This window comes from Urocitellus parryii, chromosome 6, assembly GCF_045843805.1.
Source record: "Urocitellus parryii isolate mUroPar1 chromosome 6, mUroPar1.hap1, whole genome shotgun sequence".
Lineage (NCBI taxonomy): Eukaryota > Metazoa > Chordata > Mammalia > Rodentia > Sciuridae > Urocitellus > Urocitellus parryii.
This window is the reverse complement of record NC_135536.1, coordinates 8,842,079-8,854,766: the sequence shown is the minus strand read 5'-3', so window position 1 is coordinate 8,854,766 and position 12,688 is coordinate 8,842,079. Positions and strand designations below refer to the sequence as shown.

The following is a 12,688-nucleotide window of genomic DNA, read 5'->3' as shown; positions in this document are numbered from 1 at the left end:
GTGGAAGCTTAAAATTATATAGTACACCAATGAATTATGTTTGCCTGTCTGCTTTGTCACTTTTTTTATTTCCTTTGTTCAAGAAATCCATCAAATGTAAGTGTTCTGTTACTTGGAAAATTTGGTCTTTAACATGTTGATTATTCAAATCAATTGGTTTACAGAAATATCTGAGCTGTCTAAATTTGTATACCCTTAGTGTTTGGAATTTAAATGTGCGTTTTTTAAATTATTACATTCTCTTTGTGATATTTTACTGTTTAAGGCAAGGAGAAAAGCTAGTGTTATTATACCTTTTTTGGGGGATCAGTTTAGTTGGAGTAGAAGAATCTATATAATTTTCTTGTATCTTCCATAATTTTGATAAAAGTGAGCTTTAGTTGACACTCATAGTTGGCCCTTAATTCTCATTTCTTAGCTTGATACATATAGAAGATTTAAACATTCTAAATATATTGGGTACTTTGATTATTGCAATCATTTGTTAGTATTTTATGTCATTCTTTTTTTTTCTTTCAAACCTTGTTTTAATTCCCTCTTGCTTCATTTTGCTTTTGCTTTGGCTCTCTTTTTACCATTATCTTGTATGTTTGCTCCCCTCCACTCCCACATCAGTGGTGGTGGGCATAAGGGTCGCTTAACAGAAGAAAGTTGCTATAGTTTGACTCACAGATCTTAAAAGCAGTCTCAGAATTAGTCCAACTCTTTCTAGCCATCTCATTTAAGATGCTTCTCTCTTGAAAATAAAATAGCCAAGAACCAGAGCAGTAAGGATTCCATTAATTAAAGTAGTGTGGACTTGTATAATATGATAAAAATGCAACTTACATTAGTTGCACTTGACTAAAGCATGCTGCTTTTGTTTATGTGGAAATATTTTGTAGCTCTGTTATCTTTCAGAGATTATTCTTTCAGTATTAGATCTATCTTTGTATATTTTACTTCAGTTTCCTGTTTTGCCTGCATGCATATATTTGTAATAGTTACCCAGAATTAGAGATGTAATATATGGCTATAGGATAGAAGACAGCCAAATATGTAGTCTTATGTGCTACTCAGATCCACATGTATCTGCCCCCAGATATGTGTGTATGTGGTATTCAGATTTAGCTTAAATTATGAAGACTTGCTTTAATATACAGTATTTAAATGTAGATAAGGGCCTTATCTAAAAGTTCTTAATGATCTTTATTAGGATCCTTGAACCATTTTTATGAAGTAAATTCATATTTGATTATTTTATGAGTGAAGTAATAGGAATAGAAGATAACTTGTATCTATCTGTTCTGTTAGCAGTCTTATGCTCTGTGTGCTTTTCTTTCTGGGAAGTGCTAGTTGTATTGCCACATGTATTGATGATTGACTTTGTGCTCAATTTTGTTTTAACCTCTCTATAGGATAAAATAAGATTTATAAGAGTTGGTAAATTGAGGAGACAAGATTGGTTACAAGTTTAGTACATACATTAAAAAGTATACAAAGTCAAGTAATACTCTGGACCATGGCGACATATCATTTAACATTTTTATTAAAAAAAAAAAAAAATCTTGAGCTGGATGTGTGGCTCCAAGGCAGAGTAACTTGCCTAGCATGCACAAGGACCTGGGTTTGGTACTCAGAACTGCAAAAAGGTGTTTTTTTTTTTTTTTGAAAGCCTTTCAGAATTGAATATTTGTTATCGTGTGCATTTTGCTTCTAACCTGTTTGTGGTGCTGTAGTTTGTCCTTGTAGGTGAATGCACCCTCAAATGAAGTATTTTATTTCTGTACAGCAAAGTAGTATAGTTACAATGATTTTGGCTTTAATTTGTCTTGGTACTTGGAAATTTATAGGTTTACTTGGTAGATTATGGCCTTGCTTATCGGTACTGTCCAGAAGGAGTTCATAAAGAATACAAAGAGGACCCCAAAAGATGTCATGATGGCACTCTTGAATTCACCAGCATTGATGCACACAATGGCGTGGGTATGTCCTCGGTATTTGATTGAGAAATACGCTGCTAATATTTTCAACAGAATTCCTACATGAGTCTTAATTATGCATAAATATAAACAGGGAGATAAGAATTAAAGAGGCAGAATGGGATGGGGATAGAGGGCAGAGGTTAGACTCCTACAGTTATATAACATGGCCCTCATGCGTTCTCTTCCCTCTCATGTCCTATCCTTCCAAGATGTCCAAGAATGTTGCAGTGGCAAGGTGGTTCATTTCATTACAGTGAAGATTTCTTTTTGGTTTTAAATAGCTTTAATTGAAATATTGGTTTGTTTTCTTTTCTAATGTCTGTAAGTTTCTTATTCAGCTACAATATTAGAACAGGTAGCTTTTATTTTGTCACCGATTAAGCTTATTTCTTCTGCAGTCATTTATATTTTCTATGTCGAACACTGGAGAGTCTCAAACACCCAGTTCTTAACATTTTTAGTATCTTCAGGCTTTCCAAAGACAATATTAAATGTGTCATTGTTTTATAGTTTATTTCCTCCATGTATAGACTTAGTTTGAAATCCTAGGGTTTGTCAGTAATACTTGTTTTACCTTATTGCACTATATGTATTATACATATATGTATATATGTATATATAATATACATGTTTTTATATAATACATATTATATATACATATATAGTACATAATATAGGTGTCTATAGACACACACATATTTGAAATAAAAGTTATTTTATTATGCTTAATTTTCTTCTTTTGTGTTTGTAGCCCCATCAAGACGTGGTGATTTGGAAATACTTGGTTATTGCATGATTCAGTGGCTTAGTGGCCAACTCCCCTGGGAGGATAATTTGAAAGATCCTAACTATGTTAGAGATTCCAAAATTAGGTAAAGAACAAATTGAGTTATTTTGGGGGGTGGAAGCATGATAGGGCAAATGTTCTTGGTCAGAATCTCTCAATTGGAACTGTAGTTTTAAGTGATACTAATCTGGAAGTAAGAAAGTACTTATTTAACAGGAAAGTTTCTTGGACTTCAATTTATTTTAGAAGAATGCCTGTGAGAGTATTTAGGATGTAGTTCAATGTTGTTTTATGTGCTCGTTACTGTTACTAACTCTTAACAATATTCTGTGACTTCAAGCTTCAAACAATGACCCATTCTTTAATTTTTAACAGATACAGAGAAAATATTTCAGATTTGATGGAGAAATGTTTTCCTGAGAAAAACAAGCCAGGTAGGAAAAGCCTTCTTAAATGTTTTGTTTTTCTGGAAAGAAGAAGGCATGGTGTTGTGAAGTGCCTTCTATTGGAAGCATATAGGTGTTTTAAGTGGGGACATTGTACTGAGCCTGCTCGCCTAAAAAAGCACTTTCCCTTTTCAGAGGTGAGCTGCAAGTGAATATTCGTGCTCCATTGAATTATTCAGTGCTTTGAGGAAAAGAAGCAATTTCACTCACTTGTTCAGCTGGTATTCATTGAGGCTTTGTTGTAGGGACTGTTCTAGGCACTGGGATATGCATCATTGAGCAAAACAGAATAAAACCCTGCCCTTGTGGAGCTCACATTCTAGTTGGGAGTGATAGTAAACAAGTAAATGAATTTTATCATACTCAAGTCAGTACTCTGGAACAATAAGAAAACAGAGAATAGGATTAGGATGTAGAGATGTGAGAGGTAATAAAGTGGGGAGGAGGATAGAAATTTTGCATAAAGAGATCAGGAATAGCCTTACTGAATGGGGGACATTTCAGCAGTTGTCAGAGGAAGTAAGGAAGTAAGCTCTGTGGAAGGCTGAGGAAAAGTTAGTGTTCTAGGCAGAAGGGACATGATGCCAAGTGGATTTGAGAAATATGTCCTTTTTTGAGCAAGAGTGTAAGGTTTGGAGAAATAGTGATATTGACTTCAAGGGAAATTTCTGGCTTCTGTTGTGACACACTATAGAGGTGCAGATTCTGAGGCTATAGTAATCAAAGCAAGGGAAGTGGCAGTGGAGGAGGGACAAGTGTGCTCGTTCTCTCTTTTTCTCTCTCTCACATCATATATACAGAAGTCTTTTCTGGCCTTTGCTCAGTTGTCCTCCTCTTCAGAGAAATGTCTGTCCTATTTATTTATGCTATTTAACATTGCAGACTACCACCCACATCAGATATAATATGGTTTTCCCAGAATTACCCTTTGGGCCTCCAACCAGTTAACCTATCCTCATTGGCTTCACTTCTGACACCAAAGATTTGTTTCTGAGATTTATAGAAATGGAATCATACACTGAATGAAATAGATACAAGTCCTGCCCTCATGAAATTAGCTTTAGTTCTGTTAATATCCTTTTTCTTTCACTTAGTGCTTCATTTGTGAAATTTATCCTCATTGTTGCATGTTGAAGAGTAGTTGTTCATTTTCATTTCTATGTAGTATTCCATTATGTTTATATACCGTTATTTATATGTTCTACTATTAGGTCATTTCTAACTTTCAACAGTTACAGATTGCCAATTGCATACACATAGAGGTATGTTGTCTACCTGCAGTTGACTTCTGTGTATTCTATAAGAGGTCACTTTTTTTTTCTCCACCTCCAGGTTGGTATGGAGTTTACCCAGCAGTCTTTCTTAAAAAGACTGCTCTTTCCCTCTGATGCCACTTTCTTATAAATCAGGAATAAATCTATTTCTGAACTTTTTCTTTCATTTGTTTTTTTGTCTGTTTTTGAGCTACACTCTTAATTATTGTAGTTTTATCTTACATCTTGGCATCTGGTGAAATCTGGTAGTTTAAATCCTCTTGCACTATTTTTCTTTAAACTTGACTTTGCTATTCTTGGCACTTTGCATTTTAGTTAATAAATTTTAGAATCACCTTGTCAATTCTACATATGTACATCATGCACTAAGCTTGCTAGAGCTTTGGGACTGAATTGATTTTTTAGATCAGTTTGGGTAACAATGACATCTTTGTAGTAATGGTGAGTCCTCCATTTGACTAATATGGGGAATATATCCATTAAATTTGTTCCTACAGTTCTCTTGATGGGGTTTTATAGCTTTTTCCTACAAAAATATCTTGCTCATATTTCATTGCATTTATGTTAGGCATTTGATGTTTTGGAATGTTATTTTAAGGGGTATGTTTTAAAATTTTTGTTTTTCAACTGATTTTTTATGGATGTACAAATAGAATGGGTTTTATAATATATTTACCTTGTCTCTGTGACTTTGCTAAATTCACCAATTCTAGTAGGTTTTTTTTTTTTTAGATTTTTTTTAAAATTTAGATTCTGTAGGAGTTTCTTTTACATGTACTGTCATGTTGTTTGCAGCTAAAGACTTATATTTTTTATTTTGCTCATTATGCCTTCTGTTTCTTTTCTTTCCTTACTGTATTGGTTAAAAAAATGTATGATTTTTTTCAGTAATGCTAAATAGAAGTAGTAAAATTAGATCTTTTTCATTTTTCATTTTTCTCAGGGAAAATTTTCAGTATTTTGCTAGACCCAGTGATGTTTGTTTTAGGTGTTTTGTAGATCCCTTTTTTCAGATTAAAAAAGTGGAAGTTTGGGATTTTTTCTTGTTGTGTCCCAAGTATCTACACAGAGTACCTGGCCCCCGGGCGTTCCAGTATTGGAATTAGTGAGTGTGTCTGTGTACCACTGACAGAATGCCTCCATGAATTGATGTGGAATGGAAGAAGAAGAGGAGGAGATTTAAGAAAAACGGATTTTGGCCTCAACCAGGATGGAATTCTCAGTAACAGGGGAAACTGCAGGGAATAGGTTTTAGGGTTAGGTTAGGAGTTTCAATTTGAATTTATTGGGATTTGAGGGGACAATTACATATCTAAGAACCAGCATGTGAGGCAGGGAATATGTGGGTCTGTGGGTCAGGGGAAAGAACTGTGTGTGTGCCATTAGCCCTGGAAGGAATTTGGATATTGAACAATGCTGATCTTCTAGGATTTATTCTTATGATAAGGTTCTGCCACAGTGTGCAGAAAAACCAGAAGCTGATTTTTATGGAAAAACTGGGTCTTCTTGTTCCTTTCTTTAATTGCTTTTGGTGTGTTTTATTTTTTATTAACACAAAGAATGCTGCTCTATTTTATAGTAATATTGGTTTCCATGGCCAAAAAATATTGGCTGTGATACTTGTACTTAAGGACATTTTAGTTCCAGAATTTTATTCTAGGTTTTTTTTTTTTTCTAAAGCTGAAAACTACAGTTATGTTATGCATATTTAAATTTTAAGTCTATGTTCTCTTTTGTTATTTTTCACAATTAAAAATGTTTTTATTTTGCCTGACAATTCCTGAATTGAAAAAACATACTTTCGCTGGACAAATGATTAACAAATTCATATCTTAACAATGTGTCGTATGCTTGCATTTTGATTTTACCATAATCGTGAATCATTTTCTTAGGAGTAAGAGATAAGTATGTCATATTTGTGATTAAAAGTTAGAAATGGTTGTGTTATTTCAGGTGAAATTGCTAAATACATGGAAACTGTGAAATTACTGGACTATACAGAAAAACCTCTTTATCAAAATTTACGTGATATACTTTTGCAAGGACTAAAAGCTATAGGAAGTAAGGATGATGGCAAGCTGGACCTCAGTGTTGTGGAGAATGGAGGTTTGAAAGCAAAAACAGCAACAAAGGTGAATTTTGTTATTAACTTATCCTTCAGGCTTCTTCTGATTATAATTGCAATGAATACTGATTTTTAGGAAAGCAAAACAGTAGCTAAATGAAGAAAATAACTGATTGTTTGGCAATTAAGTGTTTATCACCAGTATACAAAGGAAAACTCTTTTTATGACAACATAACAGTACGTGCAGGATTGTAGAAAAATAAATATTTATGTATTTCTCATGTCCAGTAGCAAGTTATTAAATATCTAAAATGATTTTAACTTGAGATGCTGGTGTCTGGCAGTGGGATATTGATGGAGCACTAAATTAATGATTTATGTGTTATTTTTTCTCAAGTCTTCCCTTAGGGTTGATCTTATTAATGGGTAGAGGAAAAGTGTTTACCATTTGAAAGTTGGCATAACTTCCTTTTTTAAAATTTTCCTTCTTACCTTTCTTCTTTTTTTGTAACAGGGATTGAACTCAGGGGCACTTGCCACTGAGCCACATCCCCAGCCCTGTTTTGTATTTTATTAGAGCCAGGGTCTCACTGAGTTGCTTAGTTAGTGCCTTGCTTTTGCTGGGATTAGCCACTGGGATTATAGGCGTGTGCCACCACACCTGGCTGAAAACTTCCTTTTTTTTTTTTAGAGAGAGAATTTTTAAATATTTATTGTTTAGTTTTTGGCGGACATAGCATCTTTATTTTATTTGTATGTGGTGCTGAGGATCGAACCTAGGGCTGTGCGCATGCCAGGCAACCATGCTACCACTTGGGCCACATCCCCAGCCCAAAAACTTCATTTTTTTTTAGTTTTGGTATGTCTACCATTTTAACATTGTTTTGCTCTTTAAAGAAACGTTGAGTGTATCTGCATATAAGGGGATTACTTTTTGGAAATATGAAGAAATAATAACCTGCTATCATAGAATCATTACATAAGCATGTAAAGAGCTCTTGATAGCACTTAAAAATTTAGATTTTATAGGTGTGCATTGTTATTAATTTACTGTTGGTTAATTTTTGATACTGTTGGTTATTTATTGATAACCTTACTTTCTTCATTATCTGAAATTATTTAGTAAAATCAATTAGCTTTTTTTTTTTAAATAAGGAAATGGAAACTACATTTAGAAGAAAAATATTTTTTCAAATTATTGGCTGTTTTTACTCTTGTTAATTCTATAAATCTTAATACATTCCTCTGGTAATTTCAGACTCCAAACTATTAGAAAAAAGCTTGAAAAATTTTCCTCTCTTTTAAAATCAGAAGCAGCCTACTAAAAGGTTTTCCTAAGCCTTTAACTTAAAAAAGAAATAGGGATTTCAAAATTGGTTCATGAATTTTACTTTCTTTGGCAAATAGCTGGTCTCTTTTTTGGTAACTTTATATTATAGAGTCTGGAATTATATGCATGTGTGTTGTCATATGTGTACATTTTTTTCTTCTTCCTTCATAAATTTGTCTTAATTGCATTTACTCCATATTTGTGGTCTACAAATGGCCTGAAAGCCAGATTCAGGATTGAAATGAAGAGGGTAAAGTGGAAATCTTGAGTGAAATTTTTCATTAAGATAGTAAACTTATTGTTGCACACATGTTTAAACATGCATTTTATTGATTAGGACAGATTTCTTTGCATTAATATTTATATGATTGCATTAATATTTATATAATATTTATATATCTATAGTGTTGTTTTCTAAACTGTTGCTGATTGAGAAGATCTCTCCTACAGTGAGACTTGTCTAGAGTAACTCCTCCTTCCTTTGCAAATCCCTGTTGTTTGAATCTACATGCTGGATAAAATTTGTTTTCTGTGACCTTATAATTCTCTTGTGTCCTTAGGTGGTTCACAGGTCTGGAAATTCCCTGTTGGACCATCTCCTACATGTTTAAAGCTTCATTTAAGGCAGGAAAAAAAAAAGTATGCCAAATTGAACTATGAGGAGGTTTACTTCATTAGCTTACTGTTTCTCTCCGTGCCCCACCCCTTTCAATACCCATTTCTGACCCAAGGCTATTCTATATAGCAAAAAGATATTATTACAGGTTAAGATTAGTTTAGATAAGATCATGGAACTGCTTGATATCCATGCAACTGAAGTTAGTTAACTAGTTCTCACTTTTTCTCTTTTCATTTGTGAGATGAAATGGTCTGATGATACAACTTTCTAAAAAGCCAGCCTGCCTGCATGCCCCCACACCCTCCCTCCTTTCTTTTTTTCTTTCTTTCTGAAAACATTTTCTTATAATAAATTGTAAATGCCCCCACTAAAACAAATGAAAGCAGTGTTGCACTGATGGAAAAGTTGGCATCTCCCTGGGGGGGAGGGGGGGAAGCTTTCTCTGAGAAACTAGTACTCTGTCTCTTTTTTGTAAGGCCTATAATTCAGTTGTCTTTTTTTGCTCTGGTTTCCAGGAGACTCAAAACTAAAAATGGTGCTTTATACTAGAAACACTATTAATTCTTATAATTAGTATATTTGCTCCCTCTTTTCCTTTGTCATAATTGTTGGAAGTAAAAAGTATATATACTTTGTGTTTATCAGAAGTCTCTCTTTGAAAGGGGTAAGTTTAAATAAATATATATTTCTTGTAGGGTTACTAGAGATATCTTTTATGGTACAATTTTTAGGAATAAATTAATAATGGAATAAAGCAAGGTTTCTTTTGAATCTTGCAACCATGTTCTTTTATGGTGAAATGTATGTGCAAACTGCAGTTAAATAAGAAATTTGTGTACTTGGGAAAATATGTTCTTTCTAGTAGCTAAAGAGTTTTATTTAAAGCCCAGAACTTTGGAATGGTACAAGGCTGAAAAAGAAAGAGGCCAAGTATAAATCTGCCCTTAAAAAGTACAAAGCCCAAAGATTTTCATTGTTGATTAGAACTAAACACTTTCATTAGAATGTACATTGCAGCAGTTATTGGAGTTAGTGTGCACTCTTAAATGAACATTCAGTAGTCATTGTAGATTGCCTAAATTATGTACCTGATCTGAGCTAAGTCTCTAGGCCTGCCCAGGTCAATAATGTGTGGTCCATCCTTAAAGAATGGCTTAATTTACTGGACTCCCTCTCCTATCTGGACTAAGAATGGCTTAATTTACTGGAAAGAACTCAGCAAGTTAAAAGAATGCTAATAACTCCATTAGCTGTTTTCTTCTAGGGTTTTGACTAAGTTGCTTACCCAACTCAAAAGAAAGGGCTGTTGATTGGACTCGCTTGACTTTTATCCCTAGGGAATTTTTTAGTAGATCTAGAGTATGGCCCTGAAATTTGTATTTTATTTTTTCAATTTCTGACAGTATATATTATCCCTATGAATGATCTACACATATCTTCTTTCCTGTCCCTCATTTTACTTCCCATTTTTAATTTTTTTTTCAATTGTATTGTACTAGTTGTCCTTTTTCTCAGTTTCTCTTAAAACTTATCAACTATTGTCAGTTAAACCTCTGCTGGTGCTCAGCCTGGAGCAGGGTACAAAGATTTGAATAGAGCAGCAGCCTTCCACTGAAAGTGTGCATCTTTCCTGCCCACTTGCCTATGTGCCTCTTTCCTGCTTTCTGACTTTACTATGAGCTGAGCGGCTTTCCTCATCTGGGTCCTTTTCTCATGATGTGCTGCCTCACCTTGGGCCCAGGTCAGTGGAGTCAGCCGTCTGTGGACTGAGACCTCTGAAACCATGAGCCCAAAATAAACTTTTCCTCCCCTAAGCTGTTCTTATTGGGTATTTTGGTCACAGTCACACAAAAGCCAACTTAAAACAAACATTATTATAATTTATTTTGGGAAACATATGTATGTATTTCACATTGGGTATATATGTAGTGGATTTCTGAGGCATACGGTTTATTTATGTTCAGTTTTTTTAGTGGATACTGCCAAGTAGTTTTTCCAAAGCTGCTCTCAGTTTATACTACCATCAGAAATCTATGAGAGTTCCAGTTGCTCACTGACACTAGCTATAGCATTATACTTCAGTTTACCCATTTTAACGTGTAAACTGACTTTTATATAGTTTTAAGCTAATTTCATTGAAGAATATTGATTTTTGAGCACCTTTTCATATGCTTACTGACCTTTATCATCCCTTTTTTGGTGAAGTGCATTGTGATTCTTTTCCCCTTTAAAAATTTTTTCTTTTAATTTGTCAAAGTCAGGTACTTGGTATGTATGTACTACATGTACAACACTATCTTTTAGTATGTGGTTTATCTCTTCATTCTTTTAATATGGTGCCTTTTGATAAATAAGTTTTTCATTTTAATGAAGCCCAGTTAATCAGTCTTTTTGTTTAGTGCTTTTTGTATTCTACTTAGTGAAATTATGTCTACCTCAAGATCATGAAGATGATTTTACTCATCACATTTAGGTCTATAATTTAATAGAAATTGATTTTTTGTGCATGGTATGAGTTAGTATGTGTCTCTCCCAACCCCCAGCCTGAACCACTTATCCAAAAGACCACTGCAGTGGGCACTCAGGTGGCTGTAGGTTTGGGACTTATTTCTGGATACCCCCTTCTGCACATGGGCCTGCTTATTGTTCTTTGTGCTAGTGCCATTACTTGTTTGAACTACTGGCTTCATGATTATATCTGCTGGCGTAAGTCCTCTAACTTTGTTGTTCTTTAAGATTGTCTTTGCCATTCTTGGTCCCTTTGCATTTACAGATGAATTTTAGAATCAGATTATGACTATAGATCTATTTGATAAGAACTGTCTCCTTTATAGTATTCTTTTGGGTGTGCATGTATGAAACTGTGTGTGTATGTGGGCACACGCACGTAGAACTGGAGATGAAACCCAGGGGCATTCTACCACTAAGCCACATCCTCAGCCCCTTTTATTTTTTTGAGACAGGGCCTCGCTAAGTTGCCTGGACTGGTCTTGAAATTGTGGTCCTCCTGCCTCAGCCTCCTGAGTCAGCAGTATCACATGTGTGTACTGACTTGTCTAGCAGCAGAGCTCTCTTCTGTGAACATGGCTGACCCTATCTTTATTTAGATGTTCTTTCATTTATCTCAGTTGTGTTTGTGTTTTTTCTATGTCTGGAGGCATCCTACACATCATCCATCTCTATCTTCTTCTAACAGCCTAATTATTATTTCTTCTGAGTTTCTGGGATTAATTCAAGCCTTTCCTTTGTGTCGTTCAGCATCCGCTGGTTCTGCTGTTTTTCCTGTTTCTAACATGTGAGTACTGTGATGATGACTGTTTTTTGTTCCACTCTACAGTTTCCTCCTTATGCCTTTGTTCTCCTATTTTAAAAAGTCATTTCTTCCATCTTTTTAGCTTTTGATGCATTTTATAAACTATCCTTCCTTTTGGAGGGTGACATTTTCTTTCAGGGTGGAGCCTTCAGTAGTTGTTTGCATGCCAGAGAGTTCTTTTTGTCCTTTGGTGCTCTGATGTCATTGGCATGCTTTTTCTTTTGATCTTATTCATATTGAACAGGAAGTTTTATCTGGATTTGCCAGGTTATTGAATTTGTTAATCTTGGGCTTTCCCATCTTATGAGACTATTTTTCTTTTTACCTAACAGTTTTGATTTGAGGACTCAGTATTGTTAATTTGTTTTATTTGTCTAAGGGTGTGTGTTTGAGGAGGATCTGGTGAGCCATTGCCAGACTGTTTGGTCAGCCCACCCTTAGTTGCTTCCATTCTCTTCCTAGTTAAGAGGCAAAATTTTGAGTCATTAACTTGGGTCATTTTTAGTAACCCACATTACCATATCGCCTCATGGCTTTAGTTCTTTATGTTTTCTTTCTTTTTCTTTTTGTTATCTGATGATTCCCTGATTATTGTTGAAGATAATTAGTCTATAATGATTTCTGTTATTTCGCTTTCTTTATCCAGACTTTTCTGCTGAAGGAGGAAAGCAGAATCTATGGTCTTGCTCTTGGTGGGTCTGTGGGAGTAAGGAGTATCTCCTTTTTTCAGGGGCTTTTCAAAGTCTTGTTTTCCAAGCTGGCTAACTTTTTGCCTTCTAATTGAGAGGCACTGGTGGACGACTTGTGAATGGTGTTCACTCATATTTTGTTCCCTGAAGCTTCCTGGAAGGCGCTGGCAAACTGCTTGGTCATCACCTTCAAAGGTTGA

The 12,688-nt window shown here is 34.7% G+C and overlaps 1 protein-coding gene across 3 annotated transcripts in view; it reads left to right on the top strand.

Annotated features, from left to right (window-relative positions):
- The window catches only part of Vrk1 (VRK serine/threonine kinase 1), an 87,838-nt gene that overhangs the window by 62,346 nt on the left and 12,804 nt on the right, over nt 1-12,688 (top strand). For all 3 annotated transcript variants that reach the window (XM_026399422.2, XM_026399420.2, XM_026399421.2), the window contains 4 exons: nt 1,833-1,965; nt 2,716-2,836; nt 3,127-3,185; nt 6,425-6,603. In XM_026399422.2, coding sequence (XP_026255207.1) covers nt 1,833-1,965; nt 2,716-2,836; nt 3,127-3,185; nt 6,425-6,603 — 492 coding nt within the window. The remainder of the gene's footprint in view (nt 1-1,832; nt 1,966-2,715; nt 2,837-3,126; nt 3,186-6,424; nt 6,604-12,688) is intronic.